The 21,649-nt window shown below is 41.7% G+C and overlaps 1 protein-coding gene across 1 annotated transcript; it reads left to right on the forward strand.

The window, feature by feature from the left end:
• The first annotated feature begins 9,902 nt into the window (after window positions 1-9,902).
• Window positions 9,903-18,289, forward strand: bmf2 (BCL2 modifying factor 2). Its single transcript, XM_054618474.1, has 4 exons — window positions 9,903-10,011; window positions 12,627-12,875; window positions 14,276-14,493; window positions 17,739-18,289. The coding sequence occupies exons 2-4, from the start codon at window positions 12,650-12,652 to the stop codon at window positions 17,853-17,855; spliced, it is 561 nt and encodes a 186-aa protein (XP_054474449.1). The 5' UTR covers window positions 9,903-10,011; window positions 12,627-12,649; the 3' UTR covers window positions 17,856-18,289.
• Window positions 18,290-21,649: the final 3,360 nt, after the last annotated feature.

Genomic DNA, 21,649 nt, shown 5'->3' on the forward strand with positions numbered 1-21,649 from the left:
ATGGTGGGTGTTAGTTAAAATGCTTTGCACCACCACTATAGTGTGCACTGACTGAGATACTGGATAATGGCTGTCTAATTAAGACAAGCTTAAAATTATTCAAAACATGCCCGGGATTGACTCGGTTGTAGCATTAGTATCTGCCTTCCTCTTAGATATTCTCCAGCTCTTTATTTTCAGGAAGACGGTGGAAATCAGGGCTCACGCTGTGTGCATGCTCGGCTTGCTCAAGTGCCACCGCTTTAATGTGAGGAGCTCCTGCGACTGTTGAAATGGGCAGAGTCTGTCCTCAGATCTTCAGAGGCTCCAGTAGATCAGAGGGCGGCTGTCACACCTCCAGGCAATCTTCGGCGGCACAGTGGAGATCCTTCAGAGCCGCTGACCCCCCTGAGATACACCGGGGCTGCCCAGGAAGCTGCACAAGTGAAAGAGATTTCAAAGAAAGAAGCAGCTGCGCAATTGATTTTGGTTGCTGTATCTTTAAACCATGTCAGAGAGGTGATGTTGTGGAATTCTAGCAGGTCTTTTATGTCTGCTAATCCAGGAAGGGATAATTGATTTGGTTGATAAATGATTTTTTGGGGAAAAGTTGCTATGTAGGTCAGAGCTGCATACATAAACGAGAGGCAATTAAAGCTACTAAGTTCCCAACATTTGTATAATTTAGAAATTCTTTTTCCACGAGGAGTACATCCAGTTTTTAATTATACCCCATTAACAACCATGCAGCTAGTGTGTCAAGATGATAAGAACAAGGCTGAGCAGTATTTGGAAGATTTGTAGCTGACATTGTGGACCTCTTTTTAATAAGAATGAATACTGCATATGTTAATCCCTTCCTTGGCATTTCCTGCTCAAGTAATTATTTGCATGATAATACTACATCCTGTGGAATCCAAACTAGGAGGAAGTGTGTGTCAGTGTTTGGAGGAAGCGAGAGGATTTTGCTGTCTATTCACAGACCTGTCCAACATCTTTCATTTTTTCTTCTCTTTCTGACAGCTTTTTCCGGCGCCGGTGATGTGCTTAAAATGCTAAACGCACACAGTTTTCATGGAGACAATACCTCTATGCTTTATTTCCTGAAATTAATTCTTCCCGGCTGTGAAGACCGGCTTGGTGCTCTGCTGTATCCAATTAGCTTCACACACCGACAGCAGAGGCGATCCTCCACAGGCCAAACAAAAAAAGAAGAAAAAGTTGAATAGGTCATTTCACGGATGAGCACAGCGTACGACTGATCCCCCCCAGAAACCCAAGTATATGTAAATCCTTATAGCTTGGAGAGATGACGTAGTGCAAAAAAACACAATCTTCAAAATCATGACACATATCGGCTCCTGAGAATCGCCTCGTCTGGTGAAACACGGTTCTATGTATTGAAAGGGAGGATTTACGGGCCCCTTAAACGCAACGTTAAATTAGGTGAGTCATCAGATGCTCGGGGCCATTTGGAAAGGCCCCTCAAGGGTTGTTTGTCTTGAAGTCATCCCCTCTGACATTAATGAGGCCTTGGCAAAGAGAAAAACTAAGATTGCCGACCTTTAACAAGTTAGATAAAGGTCTGCACGGGGAAAAAAAGAGTGCTGACCCTGTTACAGCAAGGTCTGCAGAATTTCTTAAGGTGCTGACAGATCAAACCTTCTGATGTCTGATTTGTTTTATGATATAGGGCTTGCTAGGGTTCCTTTCATCTCAACCGTACAAACCATGTAGACTGTGCTCAGCTCCCATGAGCTCATATTCATCTTGACTATAGGTACATGGTAAAAGCTCATATCTAAGATTTTACAAAAGTACATTTCCCTATGAGAGATCGTCCTGTGATGACTGCTTAATGGAGTGTGATCTTTATCTCGTAATTCCTCGGGCTACCAAAGACCCAGGGGACTAAAAGTCGGCTTATATACAACAGAGCATGCATACTGACTAACTCAAATGCATATGCACACCTTTAAACACACATATTGCAGAAGGGCAAAGCTAACAATAAAGAGTAAAAAAGTCCTGTTTTTATCCAGAGGCTGTTGTCAGTGTAAGAACTAATAAAGGATTATCTTATCTTATCTTATCTTAAATAGTTCAACATTCATGCCAAGAGTTAGATGAGAAGAGCAATACCACTCTCATGTCCGCTCAATATGAAACTAAGACCAGCAGCCGTTTAGCTTAGCTAAGAAGATGAAAGCAAAATGTTGAACTATTCCCTTAAATTACTCTTATACACCAGTTCATCTGGTAGACCTAACTAAAACTTACGCAGAGTTACAAAACTTTGTAAAGGCGTGTTCAGACAGAAAGCGGACCGTGTCTTTGCCTTGCGTCATGCATGTGAATTTGGCTGCTGGACCGTTTTTGTTTTTTGTTTATTCGCCCCAAAGCAGCAACTGTACAGACGTTAGCTGTAAGCTAGCTAACAGTATTCACATTGATGGTATCTGTGTGTTTGCGTTCAGCTTAGCCTCTGACTGATTTAAGAACTCAGCTTGAACTCCAGTTCTGACTGTTATTTCCCTCCAGTCTCAACTGGAGAAACATTTGGTAAACTGCAGTTTTGTTTGACTAATGCATATATCCTCTGCATCACACATAGTGAGGGTTGAATACAGTTATAAACTACTGCCTCATCGGCGAAAAGTTTGAAAACAACAAACGATCACAATTTGAAATGAAAACATTCAGTGAAGAATAAACAACACAGTGCAGCATTTATTGTTAATAGCGAAAATAAATTCTCTAATATGGATTCAGTCTATCTTCCAACACCAAGTAAACTAATTTGTTAAGGGGCTACGAGCAATTTCTGTGTTGGCTGGTAATGTTGTTTTTACTAATCATAGCTGTATAATGTTCCTGCCTGAGTGAGTTTTTGCCTGCAGTTATGTTAAATTAGGCAGTATGCATGGCATGCTCGATTCGCAGAATTATTCGAGTCCTTCTCTCCCCCAACTCATTAACTATTCAATGTGAACTCCTGATCCTGCGGGGTATTGACATTAATTCCCCACACTATCGGAGCAAGCAGTTTGAAACACTGCGAACCTCGCCCGGGCTGCCTTCAAAAGCGAAGTTTTTCAAAACAAACTAACCATTTTGCTTTATTTGTGTGGTGCAACCTGCCCGGAGAAACAGCCCCTGTCAAACGCTGCATTATTAAGGGGGAAAGCTAATTACGCCTTTCACTGGCCCGTGTCCATTACAAGCAACACGATAACAAGCTCATCAGCCGCATCGACAGCAAGAGCACTTGTGTTGTTTAACAAGTTGTTGATGACAAGCTTTTAATCCCGCGCTGACATGATGAGGTAGACTTGTTACTAGGATCTCGTTCTGCTCCTGCCTGTCTAAACCAATCCCATTTCAGCTGCGCAGTCTCTGCCTTGACCTTGGGCAGCAGATATCCTCGAGGGCAGGGCGGCCACTGTGGAAGTTGAACGAACTGGCTGAAGGTGGAGGAAACGGAGGAGCTATTGCTGAGGCAGGCAGAGAAATGTATGAATGACTGCAAAGAAGAGAGCATGTAGCCAATCAGAACAAAGAGGAAATATGTGAGCCAATCAGGTAAAGCTCTCCTCTTCTCCCTCCAGCGTCTCCCTGACTTCTTCTCCTGACTGTTACCAGGTCACAGCGCCTGCCCGCGCCTCTGAATAATCTGTTTCATTGGGTCAGTGTGCCTCTCACAACGCGCCTGACTGGCTGGTCGGGCATACGCGGTTGCTAGGGATCTGGGCCAATCAGAGCGAGGCGGAAGCTTCACCCCCCCCAACCCTACGGTTTCTAGGCAAGTTTCACGTGCTGTAGATGTTTTGGCGGGAGAGCGAGAGAGAGCTAGAGCGGGAGGGGCGGCTGTAGGGTGAAGTGGAGCATGTGATTGTTGAGTGCGTGTGTGTGAGAGAGGAAGAGCGGGTGTGTGTATGTACATGTGCAATTGGAGTGTGCATGTTTTGCGAGCGCGTGTTCATTTTGCCCTGCCTCTTGCTTTCTGATGCAACATCGAACTGTGTCTCCTGGGCTACTAGGGGACCTTGTTATGTTTTTTTTTTTTTTTTTTTTTTCTTCCTGTCCTCGCAGGAAACGAGAACCAATTGCTGTGCTGTTGCCATCGGAGCGGGGAGGTTTGTTTTCCCTCCACTTTCATCCCTGGTACCTCCCCGTCGACAGTTACCGTAGAAACAAGAGCAACTCCAACTCTATTTCCATCCATGTCTCCTTCCTTCAATGATTTAGCGTTGCTTTCTTTTTTTAATCCACTGCACAGCACCTACCTACCAACACTTTAGCAGCCAATGAAGTATTCAGAAAATGGTATGACATCTCTCAGAAAGGAACTGTATAAAAGCAGAGATGAAGAAGCGCAGAAGCACACGCTGAGGTACATCTTGTACAGTGCCGCTTGAACTTTTGAGCTGTCTTAGGTCAAGACATGTCAAGATAGCAAGGTAAAAAGATTAACTTTTGTGTATTTCTTAGGAAAGCTGGGTATCCCCAACCCTAAAAAACAAACTCAGACATATCTTTCGCCAGCATTTTATCTCCTCCGACCCCCTTGAACTCTCTGTTAACAGCACTATCCGAATAGGGCTACCCAAAATCCCATTATTGCCACTTGAGTGCACACGGAGTTACAAGGAATTAAACTGGAGAGCAGCAAGTGAGTGGACAGACGGCCACTGTGTGCGTCCACTTCATTCTTCCTCAAAACAAGGAATGGGTTGAGCGACCTCAAAATGGCACGCTCACTTATCTCTCATTGCCACAAACTCCAGCACTTATTTTGAGAGCTAATTCTTATGTTTAAAATGGATAGAAAGGAAACTGATTTTTTGTGTCTTTATCTCCTTGTAAGAGGATAGTTGGTTTATTACAACTCGTTTCTTATTTTCATAGTTTTGGCCCCGATTTTTATTGCTATGAATAATATTGCACTCATCACGCTCAATTGTTGAGATATGAAAAGACAGCAACATTGCACTGAAAGTCAGACTAACAACAAAACACGCCTATCCACCACCATGTTGTCCACCACATTCTCACTTTGAGCCTTGCCAAATAAAGGGTTCACTACTTCCTGCATTAACACTGAAAATGAATACATTAAATGTAAATTGAGGGGTGGGAAATCATCAAATATGGACGTAATTATTGAGATACAAGGTTGGGTTATAAAGACAGGAAGGAAAACCCATATTAAACTGTACCAGTAATCATACCAAACCATCAACATCCATCTATATAACAACTTCCTGGTTCAAAGTTGCACACACAGTTTTTCTATCTAATTAAAAGATCATTACCGATAGTTCAATTTTTCTAACTTTCTGTTTCCCTCCAAAACCGGTTTGAATAATCCGGTTTGTTTACAACCTGTCTGATTATCTGGTTGCTTGTGATTTTTGCCCCACCAGAGAGAAGTTCCCACGTTCTAATGTCAAGATTTACACTGCTGAGTAAAGTGATATCTTAAGATTACAAGTAAACTATGACCAAACTGGCCAAAACTATGAAAATGAGAGTATTTATTCCCCAAATTATCCTTTAACTTCCCAAAGATACATGATTTTACATTTCTGCTCCTCAGTTTTGAAATATGGTGGTTTGTTGAAGAGCACTTTAACACTGGTAATATATATATATATTTTTTCAGGTCCCATTTTAACTGCGCGGCCAACCTCAAAGCTCTGTTAGAGCAGTTTTGATGAGAGAAATCATAAATATGTCTATGAAGAATCTTTGTCATATGATTTATAAGATTTCTAAGGCATAACAAGGCAATCAGTTCTGGATGATAAAGTGTTGCAGCCTGTTGAATTGTCTCACCAAACCAGTCTTGTTGCCTCACAACTCACGATAATGATTTGGGCAAACTGTTAACAATGTAAAAACAATTGGATGTTTGAACTGTTTTCGATGTTGCACAGGAATCATCAGGCTTCCAGTCTGCCTGACAAATGGTTTGTTTACCGCCTGAGCTGCTGCTGCTGCTCAGTAATCATTAAGCGTTCATTTATTTCAACTTGCCATCGCAGCTGGAAACATGACAAACTGAAAGACACAATGCCACAAATTCATTTTCCACACAACGCCTCATTTCAAAACATACCCGGCATTATTTCTGTCCATGGCATTAAAGTGGTGTCAAAAAAAACGCATAATGGTTAGGGTTTCCCTCGGGTGGTTCTGGGCTTCAAATGTGTTACCTTTGGATGAACTCCGTGGGAGCCGCGTTCATTGGCTGAGCCCCTGCTGTACCTGTGGTTAAAATCGAGAGGTGTTGACAGAACAGACAGAAGGAGGAGGGGTTGGAGGCGGACAGAGGTTTCCAATATCCTGTGAAAACTTGCCATCTCTGTCACGTACTTTCACTATCAATTTATGGGAAAAAACACCCTCTCCAAAACAGGGATTTGGGTAGATAATTAAATGGCAAGGGGAACTAAACCATGAAATTGTGATGCGAAAGTGCATGGAGTACAAGCGCAAACACTGATGGAGTTGTTTGGGTGTGGAACGGATTGAAGATTGAAGACAAAGCGTCTGGACGTCAGGCACCATTAGGGAAAAAGCCACAAAGCAAATTGTATCATTATGCAGTGAACTTTGAAATATTTCAACATCCAGAGCCTTATCACCTCTTCTGGCAGCACGTAGTCAGAAATAACTCACTGAGGATAATTTTTGACTTCCTCGCTGGGGAAAAAATTGCTGGAATACAAAAATGGGCTGGGACACATTGTCTGCCGCTGCAGCTGACACATTAGAGGTACTGGAAGTTTCAGTTTAGATGACAAGTTCTGAGTTCAGCGCCGACACAAAGGCTGTTTTTCCGTCTTCAAAGGGGTTGAAGCAGCACGCTTGAAAGTAAAAGAATGCAAATGACTTAAAAACAGTGGATGAGATTGCACAATGTGTGACGTTTGTGTTTCTGAATCTCTTGCATTGACAGCGCATCGTGTTATGTTCTCTGCCAAAACAGAGGAAAAAAAAAATATCTGATTTGCAACACAAATGTGGTACACGGATCCGTGTTCAAAGAAACAACAAGACTTCACCAAACTGCAGTTTAACTTATGAAAAACGACTGCGTACCCCGGGGTCCATTGACAGGGGGGATAACTGAATGTGATTGAAACGCACTATACTTGGAGCTATTGTTTGGGAACATTAATTAGTTATTGATAAAGGGAACTCGGGGGAGAAAAAAAACCATGAACCGCTAATCACAGTTCGATTGTTTTTTGTTTTGTTTCCGTGTTTTTCAAATGCATCACACAATGGACTAATTAATTTTGTTCCACCTTTGAAAAGTTGTTTTAAATGACTAAGTAGCACATCAAACTGTTTTAAACTTTTTTATCCCAGTGTTTATTTGTTTTCATTCAGCTTCAGATCCAGTAGTTTATTCTTCAAAAGGGGCTTTAGTAATGAGGACTTTTTTGTATTTTTTTCACGGATGAAATAGTATAGTATTTGCTGCCAACATTAAACTGTTGACACATCTGTAATTCTTCATGTTACAGCTTGGAAATACAAATACTATCAGAGTTTAAATACTAGTACCATTGGGTCAAAATGCAGTTGAAAAAGCATCAATATTTATTCAAGCAATAATTGAGTTGGTCTACATTTCTATTTTTATTCTTTATTTTAAATGCAACATTCAAATGGTATTTAACACTTGTTAGGGTGTGGCGATTTAGCAAAATAGCAGAAAATGGTGTTATTATTGTTCATTCCTATGCATGCAATGCTTGAATGTTCAGCAAAAAAACAACAACCATGTGATCTCTTCTTCCAAATTTTAGGGTGGGGTCTCTCTCGCTGCAGGATTGGAGTTGGTGGGGGTTGGTGTGGATGGGGGGTTGGGAGCCGTCAGGCTGCAGCTTAAACAAGGCTGAGCAGGGGTTGTTTGCTGGTCTGCCAGTAAACTGAGCACCGGAATGCTGTCAAAAGTTGAGAAAATCACACTTAACACCTAACCAGCTGTACAATGAATGAGCAGGACAGTGTGAAAACATAACATCCTGCATGGGCTGACCAACCAGCCAGGCAAAAGTAACAGCCTGTGCTTTCATCCAGAAAATGTCTCCTGGGAAAAAATCTGACTCATACGATGGATCAAATAGTCTCACTCTTCTTGACTGGCTGTTTTGAACTCAGTAACCCCTTTTCGCAGATAAGGCTTGATTTCACTGTACTTTTTTTTCTTCCTCTTTTGAATGATGCCACGGATAGGCGTGCCCCCCCCCCACCATGCAATGAGGGTCACCAGCCACGGCTGCTGTTTAGTCCACTGTCACAGTGCATCAATCAGACACAATGTTTAACAATGGATGCCCTCAGGGGCTGGACTTAAAGTGGCTCTATGCTTATATCAATACAGTGTTGTCAAGCCATTACCAAGCCAGGATGCATTTATGAATCCTACTATATTATGCTATGCTACGTTATGTTATGTTATGTTGTGTTGTGCTATCCTTTGCTATGCTAAGCTATACTATTTTATGTTGTTTTATGTAATGTAATGTTATGTTATGTTGTGTTGTGCTATCCTTTGCTATGCTAAGCTATGTTATTTTATGTTGTTTTATGAAATGTTGTTATGTTGTGTTGTGTTATGCTATCCTTTGCTATGCTATGCTATGTTATGTTTTACAATGCTATGTTATGTTGTGTTGTGTTATGCTATCCTTTGCTATGCTAAGTTATTTTATGTTGTTTTATGTAATGTAATGTTATGCTGTGTTGTGTTGTGCTATCCTTTGCTATGCTAAGCTATGTTTTACAATGTTATGTTATGTTGTGTTGTGTTATGCTATCCTTTGCTATGCTATGTTATGTTATGTCATGTTATACATTCAAACTTGACATAAATACAAGTACAACCGTACTACCAGCAATATGTATTCAATATTTGTTCAAAGTAAAAGCATAATTAAGCGCCTGTGAAGAGGGTAATATCATAGTGATACAATATTATCGGTGTCAGATACAAAAACAGCATTTTCCTTTCATAGTTGGTCAAAGTGGAGATTATTTTAACTACATATATTATATATGTTAATATTCATGTGTTATATGTCAAAATTGCACTTAAATACAGCACAGTACTTGAATTAATGTTTTGTACATTATGTCTCTCAAATAATGTTAGCATGACACATGTTTAAACATAAAAACATATAATAGCATGTCATATAATAGGACGCTGACAGAGAATTGTTGCCATGACAGTAGGCTACACAACTCATCATCACACCGACAGCAGCAGTAACTGGGTGGCTGCAATCACTTCATCCAGCAGCAGCTCCCAATCAGCTGAGCAGAGCTCTGAAAGCAGTCACATGTCTGATCTGGGTTTGTGTTTTTCCCCCTCCACGTGTCAAGATACACGGAGCAGGAGGCGGGACCAAAACAAACCCTCTGATTGGTCCAGCGCCGGCCGGGAGGAGGAGCGTTCTCTTAAAGGGCCAGACACGATATTGTTCCTCAAAAAAAACAAAAACAATACAAGCATGAACTCAACATCTCATGTATATAAACCAGTGAAAATATGAACCAGCTTTTAATATTTATATTTTAAAAGCTGTAGTTATTTGGCATATCAGATCATATAATGATCTGGCAAAAAAAATAACATTTACCCATAATGAGTCTTATTTATAAATGCACTACCCTACATTAAGTATACATTTTAAGTAGTTTTATTTGAGTAGGACTATTTCTACTTGGTTTATTTTGGTTAGAAAATATGTGCTTATGTGAGATATATAATTGTATTTGCTAAGAAGTGGGCGGTTCCCAGTTAATCGGGGCGGACCTTTTTTTTTTTTTTTTTTTTTTTTTTTTTTTTTACACAGGGCAAAAAAACAACCCCGCTGCAGTCAGCAAACATGTATGAGCGGCTGTGATGCAGAGAGGGATACACGTCGCTTCACCACAGTCCGGAGAACACAAGGTAACGGCGCGTTGTCAAGATACCACCGGTCTCAACGGAAAGCGGGTGTGCAGGCGGTGAGTGTAACGGTCGTTGTTTTTTTTCAAATTTTCAAAAAAAAGAGAGAAAAGCGTTCCATTGCAGCGTCGCGACGCTGTTTTTTTTTTTTTTTTTTTTTTTTTATAAATGGTGATTTGTCAACAACTGCCCGGGCGGCGGCTCGGGCATGCCCGGGCAGAGACGGGAGCGTTACCGGAGAGTTGGCATACGGTCACGGGAGATCACAGATCATTAACTCAAAAGCGCAGCACATAAAACACATAAAATGGCTTTTTTGTTGTTTTTATATATAATGTAATAAATGTCTGTTTTCTCGGCTGTGTTTGTTTTGGGGGAAGAGTTTTATTCCATAATTCCAGCTGGGTGGCATCATGTGTCAGGGTCCTGTGTAAACGGGATTCAGCGGTGTTCCGCGGCGACCTGCACCGGGCATTGCGCTTCCTAATGCGGGTAAAGATGCAGCAGGTCCCCGGTGGTCCTCCGGAGCCCACTTTATGAACGATTTGAAACAAAGTTTTTTTTTTTTTTTTTTTTTTTCTTCTTCTCCAACTGTGTTAAGGATACTTTTTTGCATCTCATTGGCTACTATTCACCATTCAGATACATTTAGCTGGATCTCTGGATTGGATTTAACTGGCTCTTGTGCCCTTGTTTCCAGAAATGGCTTAAATAGCAGTCTTAAATACTTTATTGGAGCCTGTCACCACCACATTAATATCTGCGGGACATGCATCCCTAGGTACATGAAGGCAGTAGGATAAATAGCAGCAGAGCTCACCTTGAGTTCACCCCCACCCTGAGTGGTGCATGGAGGAGAGCCTGCTGCACAGATGGTGCAGCAGAGGGAGCCACTTTCTGCAGCAGCTTTGAGCCTCTGACCAGCCCTGTGGTGGCTGCCAGGCCTCCCTGCAGCCCCAGGCAGTGTGTGTAGCAGTGTGTGCGTGTGTGTATGTGTGCTATGTCTTTCTGTGTGTCTCCCTGTCTGTGTTTGTTTTTTTTATGTGTCTGACACTGTGGTAATCTTGCCAGTCCTCTGTTTACTGCCAGGGGAAATTTCAAGACAGGGCTTGCATTGCCAATGAAACACAACACAAGTGCATAATTGATGTCAGTGAAACTTGTGGAACAGTTGCATAAAAGCTCCTACTGCTTGCATAGCATTAATTAATTTGCTAATGAATTTGCCTGGAGGTGAAGTTAATGCAGAGTAGGGCTGTTTTGAATTTCTGTAATGCACAACTAATTAATCTGCAGTGACCAAATGGACTGATTTCACTAGAAATGCCCTGGGAATAAAGGAGGCCTGAGGATGTGTGGGTCAATCGTATGCTTATTTGTTTTCCAAAAAAACTGACAGTCCCGATTCAGAGACTTGCATCTTCCGCTGTAATAATGAGGCCTGGATAATGGGACAAGTCAGTGTTTTTCCACAGTTCAAAATGTTATTTCCTCATTTGACTCCAAACGATATGACATCATGCACAGGGACACTTTCACAAAGAAATATCCGAATGCTGCCACCTCACTCAGTAAACACAATTCCAGTATATCCAGTTTCAACTTTTGGATTTGACAGTCAACCCAGCCTATTCATCTCCACTCACACAACAAAAGAAAAAAAGACTGGGCACCCTTGACAGAAAGATGGAACACTAGTTCAGATTGTGGCATGTGGCCAAGAGGAAGAGAGTGTGAGTGTTTGTGTTGAGCGCCCACAGTTGAGGATGGACTGAAACTCGTTATCTCCCTCATGAAACGGCTGCTGCTGCACAGCACATGACAGTCTAGCCAGGACTTTGGTTTCACTGAGGTTTCACTCACAAACCATCCGCTTGTTGTGTGTGTGTGTGTGTGTGTGTGTGTGTGTGTGTGTGTGTGTGTGTGTGTGTGTGTGTGTGTGTGTGTGTGTGTGTGTGTGTGTGTGTGTGTGGTGAAGACAGGCAGCTATCCAGTGATTGTGTGGTTTAGAGAGAGAGGGGGGATAACGAGCATAGGTATTAATGTTGAGCTGAGGAATTGTGCAGGAGGTAGCAAATCTTCTGACTGTGACTTTGCTCTGTGGCACAATGTTCCAGATTAAGGTAATTTTGGGGGGTTGGCAGGAACAGTCAGATAAAATACATTTTCTGTGGTAGGGTGGCAGATTTGGAGTAGCATTTTTAGCTGCCAACTGGCTCCCCCCTACACAGGGTGTTTCCATACGTTTGGGTCCTGTTGCTACTCAACACTATTTTACAAGACATGATCTTGTATGTTTACATTGGCGGATCCATCTGTGCCTCAGAGAGTACAGAGAGTATCCATCTCTGCTTGTTTGTTTTCAGTCTTACCTCACACAACATTAGCCTATTACGAGGCAATATAATGACTAATGATTTGTTTTCATTTAATGTAGACAGGCTGAGATCATTTTCCAGAGGGCAACGTTTCAACTGATAACAGGATGATATTTGGCACTTTTTGTTTGGCCTTGAAACAAATCGCACCCAAATGACCTGCCAGCTAAAGATCCTACACACACATGAGACAAACACAGTCCTACAAATGCCGACTTTTACATCAACACCACCAAAACACTTTCAAACACTCATACTTATCATGTCATTCTAAAGTTTCCCCTTCTCCTCTCCAGGGAGTTTACCGCTGAGGCGTCGGATGGATGATGAGGAGGAGGACATGTCACGGCCCATCTCGCAGCTCTGGGGAACGCCCTTCAGGGACGGCAAATACGAAGACCGCGCCACACAGATCGCAACTGGACAGGCGCTCGCTGCCGTCACCGCCGCCGTGCCCACGTCACAGAACCACAACAACAACAGCATCATCGGCATCAACACGATGCCTTGCAGCTTGCGCCGGCAGCCTCGCATACCCTTTTATGGTAAGGACGGGTGAGATGATGCGAGCCTGATGAAAGTGATGTGGGGTTACGATTTTAGAGTGTTCTAGTGCAACCTTACATTATTAGTCATTACTTTTTCTCCTGCAGGTTACTCATTTGGAACCTACCTCTATGACCCAAGTGATAAAAACTGTCAGTCTGAGAGCAGGGAGGCGGGTGTTTTCTTTGTTCTTGGGCTATTCGACAAACTGAATTCAATTTAGGATTATCACTAAAAAACAGACAAGCTTCGAAAATTGTTTTCCTTGTAACTGGGAGATTCCCCATGTCCTATAATACGCACGTTGAGATACTTGAGAAACACTCCACTCTAACCAAACTGCCCGTTTCTGTTTAGATTATCATTCATCTTTACTAATACTATATAAATATACTGTCAACCATAATCTGATAAATGAATTGCATTCCAGCCAGTTTCTTTTTTGGGGTTTTTAATGAAAAACACTGACTTCATACATACATAAAGACACATACCGACACTAATATGACCGTCACTTTTAATTCAATATGGTTTTCCCATCTATAATCAAATCAGTGTGACCCTTAATTTAATTGAACAAATGTTGAAGTAGAGTGTTGTTTGTTTGTCGACTCAGTGTCAGTGTGTGAGACGCACATATTGTTCTGGGTTTAAAGTCACCAATACATAAACTGTTATTACCTTGTCGTTCGTAGTAATCTACCCACTAATAGATGTCATGCACTTGGCCCCGTGCCATTTCTTCTCCCAATTAAAGTCCAGGGCGCTCAGTTTCTTGAAGGTATTACGATCCTCTGTGAGATAGAATAGCAGGGCATTCTGCACACATGATAAACATAAAATACGTGTCATCCCTCCAAGTGGCCTGACGGCAGCAGTGCATGCTAGAGGCAATGAGTAAACTCAGTGACACAACAGAGCGGTAGCAGTTCAGCGAGGCCGTTGTTGATTTAATAGGGTGTTTGAATTTCCCACCTACCAACGCTCTCCCTCTTTCTTGTTTTGTGGACTCTTGAGTTGTGCTTTGAGTACCTACCTTGTTATTTGTCCACCTGAGAAGATCTGATAAAAACCTGTTTGTTTGAGAAAGCACTATAACAGCAGTGTAAAATAAATACTCTTTATCTGACTCAGCTGGTCAGACACAGCTGTGTTTGAGGCCATTAATAGTAATCAAGATCCTTTGTCTTATCTTAAGACTGTAGAGTGTTTTCTGAGGTTTTACGCTGTCTCAGCTAAAATTAAAAAAGAGAAAAAATGAGTGGTTTAACTGAACTGCCATCAGCTATGTCTCTTAGCCTTATATTCAACTTGGCTCTGACACTGACAAAAGCCTCTTGGTATTTTAGGGATCCAACAACAACACAAGTTTTTAAGAAGCTTGATGTTTTCGTTTTAGGCAACGCTGGATTACGCTCGCATTTCCCCGCTCAGTTTGAGCCCATGGAGGACCGGGGAGAGAGCCAGATTGAAGAGGAGGAGGAGGAGGGCGGAGGGGAGGAAGATGACAGGATGGCAGAGAGGCCCGAGGAGCAGGCAGGGGTGAGCGTGGAGGCGCAAATCGGTCGCAAGCTTCGGGAGATCGGAGACAAGTTCCAACAGGATCACGTTGAACTGGTAAGCCCCACTCCCAAGCAGTGAAATGGACCGCTAAATGACTCGCCACTGCCGTCAAAGTGTAACCAATATGAACACAAGTGGACTTACATTGCCTCAAAGAAGAAGTGGATATTGCATAAATGCCTGCTGGTGCATATCACAAGACAAGTCAGCAGCAGCAGGCTAGGACTTAATCTATACGTTGTTGACTTGAGACAAAAAAAAGTTTGCGTTTGTGTCTTACGTGTGAACGATGTATGCGTGTCAGCTTTTACTTGATTAGAGACACAAGTCAAAGCTACCTTGTGCCAATTTGTGGCTCACTCTCGGGCAGAATGGGGCAGAACATGTTGCCAGCTAGGTTTGCCACAAACCGCTGTTGATAAAAATAGCTTCCGAGGGGATTCGACCACTTTCTTGGCCACACTGAAGGAAAAGTCCTAAATCACTAATACAGCACGATTTAGTAACTTCGTGCAGGATTCCAAAACTACAAAAATAACATGTATTCAGTCAGTATCCTGGCTGCAAGGAATACATTGTGACGGGAGATAATTCGTCCCTTTCAATATCTAAATATTGACTCTTATTTTCGGGCCCTTTACGCCAAGGTCATTGGGTTTTTTTTTTTCTATACTTTCTATACTAAAACAGTACTTCAGTCTGAGCAGAGAGTTATAAACTACGTTAATACCATGTGATTACAGCCGATATAAATATTAAGGTTAGTTTCCTGGTCTACAAAGATAGAAAAAAAATGAACAAAATAAGTGAAATTATTTCCCTCATTTGTTTGTATGCTCCAGATATTTTTTTAGAAACGGCAAATTTATTGACACCCTCCCACTTTTGGCCAATTTCCCATGTCCCAACTTGTTTATTTAACAGATAACATCAACCATTTGTCTGCTTTACCTGAAGGCAGACTTCTTTATACTGAACAGACCTCAGGAAACAATTTGGGACAGAGAGAAGATGAAGGTAATTGAGCGTGGAGGCTCACTGTTTGCAAAGCTCCCGAGGGAATTGTTCAGCACACATAGCCTTGCCTAGTTCCTGATATGTCATTAATTGTGCATTTCAAGAAACAAAATCCACATGGAAACATTGCAGGAATTCACAATGTCACACTCTTTCAGACGACGACAACATGCTCCACTCACACGTTTTAGTTCTCCTTTGGCAAGATTTGCTATCGCTGCGTGGTTGATAACAGGCCCGGGGGGGGGGGGGGGTTACTTGTATCAGTGTTTGTAATGCGGTCACTGCGTCCCAATAAGTCACATGAATATGAACTTAGTTAATAAGTACAAACATTCTGGGAGTGGTATCGCATTTCCAATCTGCTCCTGTGACTGTTTTGCCATGGGGGTCTGTGTCAACAGCGAGGCGTGGCTCATAAGTTCTGAAAAACACTTAAGTGTGGTTGATAAAGAAAAAGAAAGATAGAGAAACAGAGAGTTAGGGGAAGTAAATAAAGTGACATATGGTGAGAGGTTTTTGAAGAACAAAGATTGAGAAAGAGCAGGTGAGATCGATGCGACTGTCACGAACAGGAGTGAGCAGCGTGTCTGTGTCTGGGTAGACTTGGCCGGCTGTTTATATGGTGTCTAAAAATAGACTGTGACTCACGGCTACCCACAATACGTCAGTTGTCCCGCTGACTGCCTCAGTGCGTGCGTCTTTGTGTGTGTTTTGGTTGTCTGTGTGAAACTCTGTGACAGATAGATAAGACAAAAACATTTTCTTTTTTGTCTGCTGTCTGCACTCAAGTTAGTTTTTTTGTTTTTTTTTATCCTGCAGGATCTGATACTGCTGTTGTAGGAATATTCCAAAGGGAGAATAATCAGAAAAGATCTCTCATGGTATCCAATCACTTCTTCTGCATTGTGTCTGCAGCTATTGTTAGACTTGTTTCACTCGCCTCTCCGAGGAGAAGTTGCCGGTGTGTGCTAATGTGTGGGCTGTTGTTGATGTGAAGTGGAGTGTATTTGTGGTTTGTGTCTTAATAGTTAGTGGATACTCTTTTCGGCCAATAAAAATGCTCCTACTCTCAAGGAAATTTAATTAAAAAAAATTGAATTAATTCTAGTTTTGAGTAGAAATGCATGTTTTTTTTTTTTGGTTTTCTTAACTGTTTCCTAAAAAAGATAATAAAATACACACCAATTCTCCACTACCCACGCAGATGACAGCAGAAAGAGGAGCCTCACGTGGAACAAACCAGGGTGCTGTTTAAATAAGCTCAGCAGTGTAGAATTAAGGCAATTAAGGACAATTAGGGTTACACTTAGCTGTGCCGGTTCAATTCAGTTCAGTCTGCCAGTTCTGCATCAAATAGCCTGTGGCGGGCTCTGATTGCTAGGCTGGTAGAGACCTTGATGGTGGGGAGCAGCAGAGAGAGAGAGAGAGAGAGAGAAAGAGATCGTAACAGGGATGCTTATGCAACAGGCTGCAATATCTGAGTGTGGCTGTTCAGAATGCCGGTGGGAGCTGTGCAGGATCAGAGATGAGGAGGGGGAGAGAGGAAGAGATCTCAGGCTACATACAGCAGGAACCCCTTCATCTGTCTGTCTGGAGTCCACAGCCCCAAAAAAGAAGAAAATGACAGAAGCTGGGAGAAGGCAGCTCAAAAGAAGGGGGTGGGGTGGGGGGGGCAGTTACATTTTTATTTTTTTATTTTGGCTTTGTTTTGATAATTATTCGTCTGACTCGTCTATTACAGGAGAGCTGTGATGAAATAGGTAGCGCGTTCTCTGAAAGCGTTTCACTTTGAGGTTTCTTGTTTAGAAGACAACAGTGCGACGCATTTAATCAGAGGGACTATCTCGAACCCGGGGGGAGGGGGGGGGGGGTTGGTTTGCAGTTTTTAGCCCCGGTCATTAGCAATCCTTTCATCAAACAACTAAATCAAGTATTACAAATAAACTCCTGTCTGGCAACGAGAGTCCCTAAGAAGTCCCCGATGGTGCATGTTGTGCAGGATGTGCGTGTGACCGACATGTTTGCTAGACACAAGCTAATGTTGTGGAAACATCCATTCTACTTGGTCATATGGTTTCTGAGCTCACAGGGTTTACCATGGTTCACGAGGCTTTAACTCAGAAGCCTGTTGTGATGAAATCGGAGACAGTGAAGTCATTTTCACTGAAATGATGATAGTCTGATAAGCGTAGGAGTTGTGATTTGACACGCCCCCCTCCCCGATGCTAACAAGCTAATGTGTGTGTGTGTGTGTGTGTTTTTTTTCTGTCTCCTTGCAGTTCATGAGGCATCAGAGACAAAACCTGCCGGCCTGGATGCGCCTTACGATGGCCCTGTTTGGCTTTCTGTTCCCCAGAGATGCTCTCTTCCCCCGCCTGAGAGGAGAGCAGAGATGAAGGGGCTTCCTGTTGGGCCCCCTCGTCTCCCACCCTTGTTCTCACCCCCACAGGGACAAGGGGACCAGACTTTTAAGAGATGGCACTGTAAGATGGAACACGGGTTTCGGATTTTGTTTTCTAATTGAACACGAAGATGAGATGAAGAAAACACTGGTCACCGCTGGACGGCGACTGATTACAATTTTTTTCTCTTTTTTTTTTTCTTCTTTTTTTTTTGTCCTTTTTTTCGCCTCTCCAAGAAGAAGCCATTGCATTTGAAGAGATATTTTCGAAATATTTGTAAGATTACCTATTTTGTACAGTAAACTGCTCTTTTTCATTTGGTATTTCAAGTCTTGAAGGACCTCCATCAGTCCGGGGAATGCCTTATTCTCTCCTGCCACAGAACTTTTGCATCAATGAAATCATAAAATAAAGAGATTCATTTTTAAGATTAGGCCACCTTTTTTTTTTTTTTTTGGGCTACAAACTGTGGACGTGGACATTTCTGTGCTGAAGTTACTGACTTTAAACCTTGAGGACTCGAGGCACATTTCTAATTTATTCTCAGAAAAAAAAACAATAAGCCCTGTACTAATCCTTTAATGTTCCACACTGGCTAATTTGAAAGTGGTTGTCATGACGTTGTGGCGGCGCTACACACAGGTGTTGCACTGTCGGTCAGTTTAGATGTTTTACCAGCTTCCACTGTAGATGTAGGGACACTATATCAACCTGTCTCATCCATCAGCCTCTCCATCTCCAGCACCCCGTCATGATGCTGTTAGAAGTGGCCTAAAGACCCACTGAGTAGATTCAGAATCTGTCGATTTAAATGATAAACACATGTATGCTTGAATGTAGGTGTACTGAAGATATTCTAATTGAGTGACTTCGATTACTGACATAATCCTTATTATACATTGAATTTGTGATCATGTGTATGTTGGAGTGCGTGCTTACTGTTTCCAAAAATCCAGAAAAGTCATTTTAAAAACCAAATTAGCACAAACGAATCTCCTTTGTGGGATCACAATCAGGAAACTGGGAAACAATCACACAGCTGAAAATCTTTGGATGAACGTCATCGTATTCTAAAGCTTTTCAGTATTTCTTTCTCTGGCTGGATTGACAATCGCAATTTCTTTGCCCTTTGCTGCATTGTGTGGGAGAGGTGGCATTTATCAGCGTTTTTAGGAGCGAGCAATATATTCAAACCAGTGGAAGGAAGTACAATCTTAGGGATCCGTTGCATTTGCAATCAAACTGATATCCGTAGAGAAGGACGTTTCCCAAAATACGACTGTGTTCTCAATGAAATACACACAAGTATCTTTGTTGCACAGACTTTTTTTGGGTTAAAGTTAATGAGATGCATTTTTACTTTATTTCACTCCAGGTGTAAATGTCTCGAGCACTGATTCAACCCCGATGTGCTGATACATGTAGTATGTATCAACTTTTCATTTCACCAAAAACTGCCAGTGGTGTATTCAGCCTCACTGAGAACTTAGTAAAAACAGCTTCTGTACAGTTCAAAAAAATCATTTCTACTCACACACAGACACATTTGGGGATAGGAGAAAGTTTATAAAACCCCTTTGTGTGAACCGCTACGTTAGCATATTGCAACGACACAGCCACTGTTTCTCATTGTAAGGTTTATAAAGGAAATAAGTCTCGGAAGGACTTTAAATAAGATGTTAAAAATTCCTAATTTGATGTATTATTTCAGTCTGTTGTAGATTCATGATATGAACTTTTGAAGACACTGATGGTTTAGTTTTTTTCCCTCTTTTTATGTTTTCTTCAGGGAGTAGTTAAGAACCATGTTAATAATGCCTATTTTGAGTTGTGTTTGCAAATATTCTGCCTTCGAGTGACGACTCCATGTTGGTAGAGGATGCTGCACAAGCAAAGATGCTTCATTAGACTTTTTTATGATTTCCAAAGCATATTCACTGAACGTCAACGTGGAGTTTTTTTTTTTGTTTGTTTGTTTTGTTCTGTAACGACAAATGCTGAACCAAAAGTTTGTTTCCTGCAAACACTGAACGCTGAGCCAATTCAGACAGACGCACTCTGGTCTTCAGTCCAAAGCTTCACCGTCTTTGTCGTCACCGAACTTCACGTTTAACTACTCCCTGTCCTTTTATTGAGAACAAGAATCCTTTTGTTTTTGTTCCTTTTTCGATAATTTATTCTAATTTATTTTCTGTATATTTGCTCAGCGCTACTGTTTAGATGCTATCTCGGTGTGTACAGTCCCTTTCTTCTCATTGTTGATGCGCATTCGGTTGTGTGTTTGGTGCCTATGTGTGTGTGGGGAGGTTGGACTAAAGCCATGTGCCTCGTGCGCTCTCACAGGAATGGTGAGTGAGTCTTTACAAATCACGTGAACAACAGACAATCAAATGTACAAAATGTGCCTTGTGAGTAACAGACCTGCCACATCATCATCAACACTTGGCATGATTACCCAAAGTCACTGGTCACAGCTCTCGTTTCGCTTGGGCTCTGCGAGAGAACAACATGCTCTGCTGCAGTAGAGACGGCACAAACAGTACGGCGTGTTCGTTGTGCCTTGATACTTAAAAAAAAGAAAGGAAAAAAAAAGAAATCTGTTTCACGAGGCACAGGCTCAACCTTTTGACATCTCTCAGCACGAAACGGCGCGTTTCACCACGCAAAACCTTTCGTAATATCAGAGACGACTGTTTGCAATCAATGTGCACTGTAAAAAACAACAACAATTTTTTTTACCTGTATACTGTATTTTGCGCCTCTCTTTCTACTCCTGTGCTGAACTTCCCCTCTAGAATCTCTTTAAGATCTGTAATATGCTGGATCGGCCCAGCTCGTCTGGGTGTTTTGTGCTTTATTATCTACAATCTAGTAGGGCTGCGGGTTTACATTTGAGGGAGGAATGAGCCACCATGGTGCCCAGTATTATTTGTATGTGAGATGGGTTCAAACTGCCAACCAGTTGGTGTGGAAGTTGATCTGAGCCTTTCCTTACCAACCACTGTTGCAACCCTCAAGTGAAACATTTGTTATTCGTTCAACCTTCAGTGTCTTTAATATCAAATTTTCTTCGATCAGTTTTTTGAATATCCAACAAAGAGTGCATTTTTACTGTCAAGTGCTGTGATTTGGTGTTTTTTTTATACATTTGACATGAATTTGACACAGCTATTGTTGCTATCTTTATAAAAAAAAAACATTTTTGGCTAAGGTTTTCCACATCTTTTTGTAAGAAAAGACAAAGAACAAACTACAACAACACAACTTTTTTTTGCTATAATTGCTTTTTTTTAAATGTTGTGGCATTTTTTTTAAATTTTGGATATAATGCCAAGTCTGCTGTGTCACTCTCAGTTCAAGGGCTTTTTTGGATATATGTAAATGGAGTTAAAATGCATGTCCAACATTCCTTAAAAAAAAAAAAAATCGGTATCTTAAAGGTTTGAATGTAATTTAATGGAGTGAAAACCACGATATCTCTTTTAATACATGAACTGAACAGTGGAACTTATTTCAGACTCCTGCGCTGTGCGCGTCGGGAGTTTGTATTGTCTTCACATTTCTTTCTTTACGTTCAGAGTGGTCTCAAGGATTTCACATTCATGTGTCCTAATGAAGTGAGACCCAGTCCAGATGTAGCAGTTTTTTGTTAAAGCATTGGCTGTGTTATCTTTGGGACTGCTCTGTGTCTACTGCACAGTTTTCAAACGGCGCAGGAAATGAAGCGATGGAGGGAACGAAGGAGGACGGGGATGTTTGTTCTTTTTCTAGTGCAATATGCTGTACAT

Source organism: Anoplopoma fimbria, chromosome 18 (genome assembly GCF_027596085.1).
Source record: "Anoplopoma fimbria isolate UVic2021 breed Golden Eagle Sablefish chromosome 18, Afim_UVic_2022, whole genome shotgun sequence".
Taxonomy (NCBI): domain Eukaryota; kingdom Metazoa; phylum Chordata; class Actinopteri; order Perciformes; family Anoplopomatidae; genus Anoplopoma; species Anoplopoma fimbria.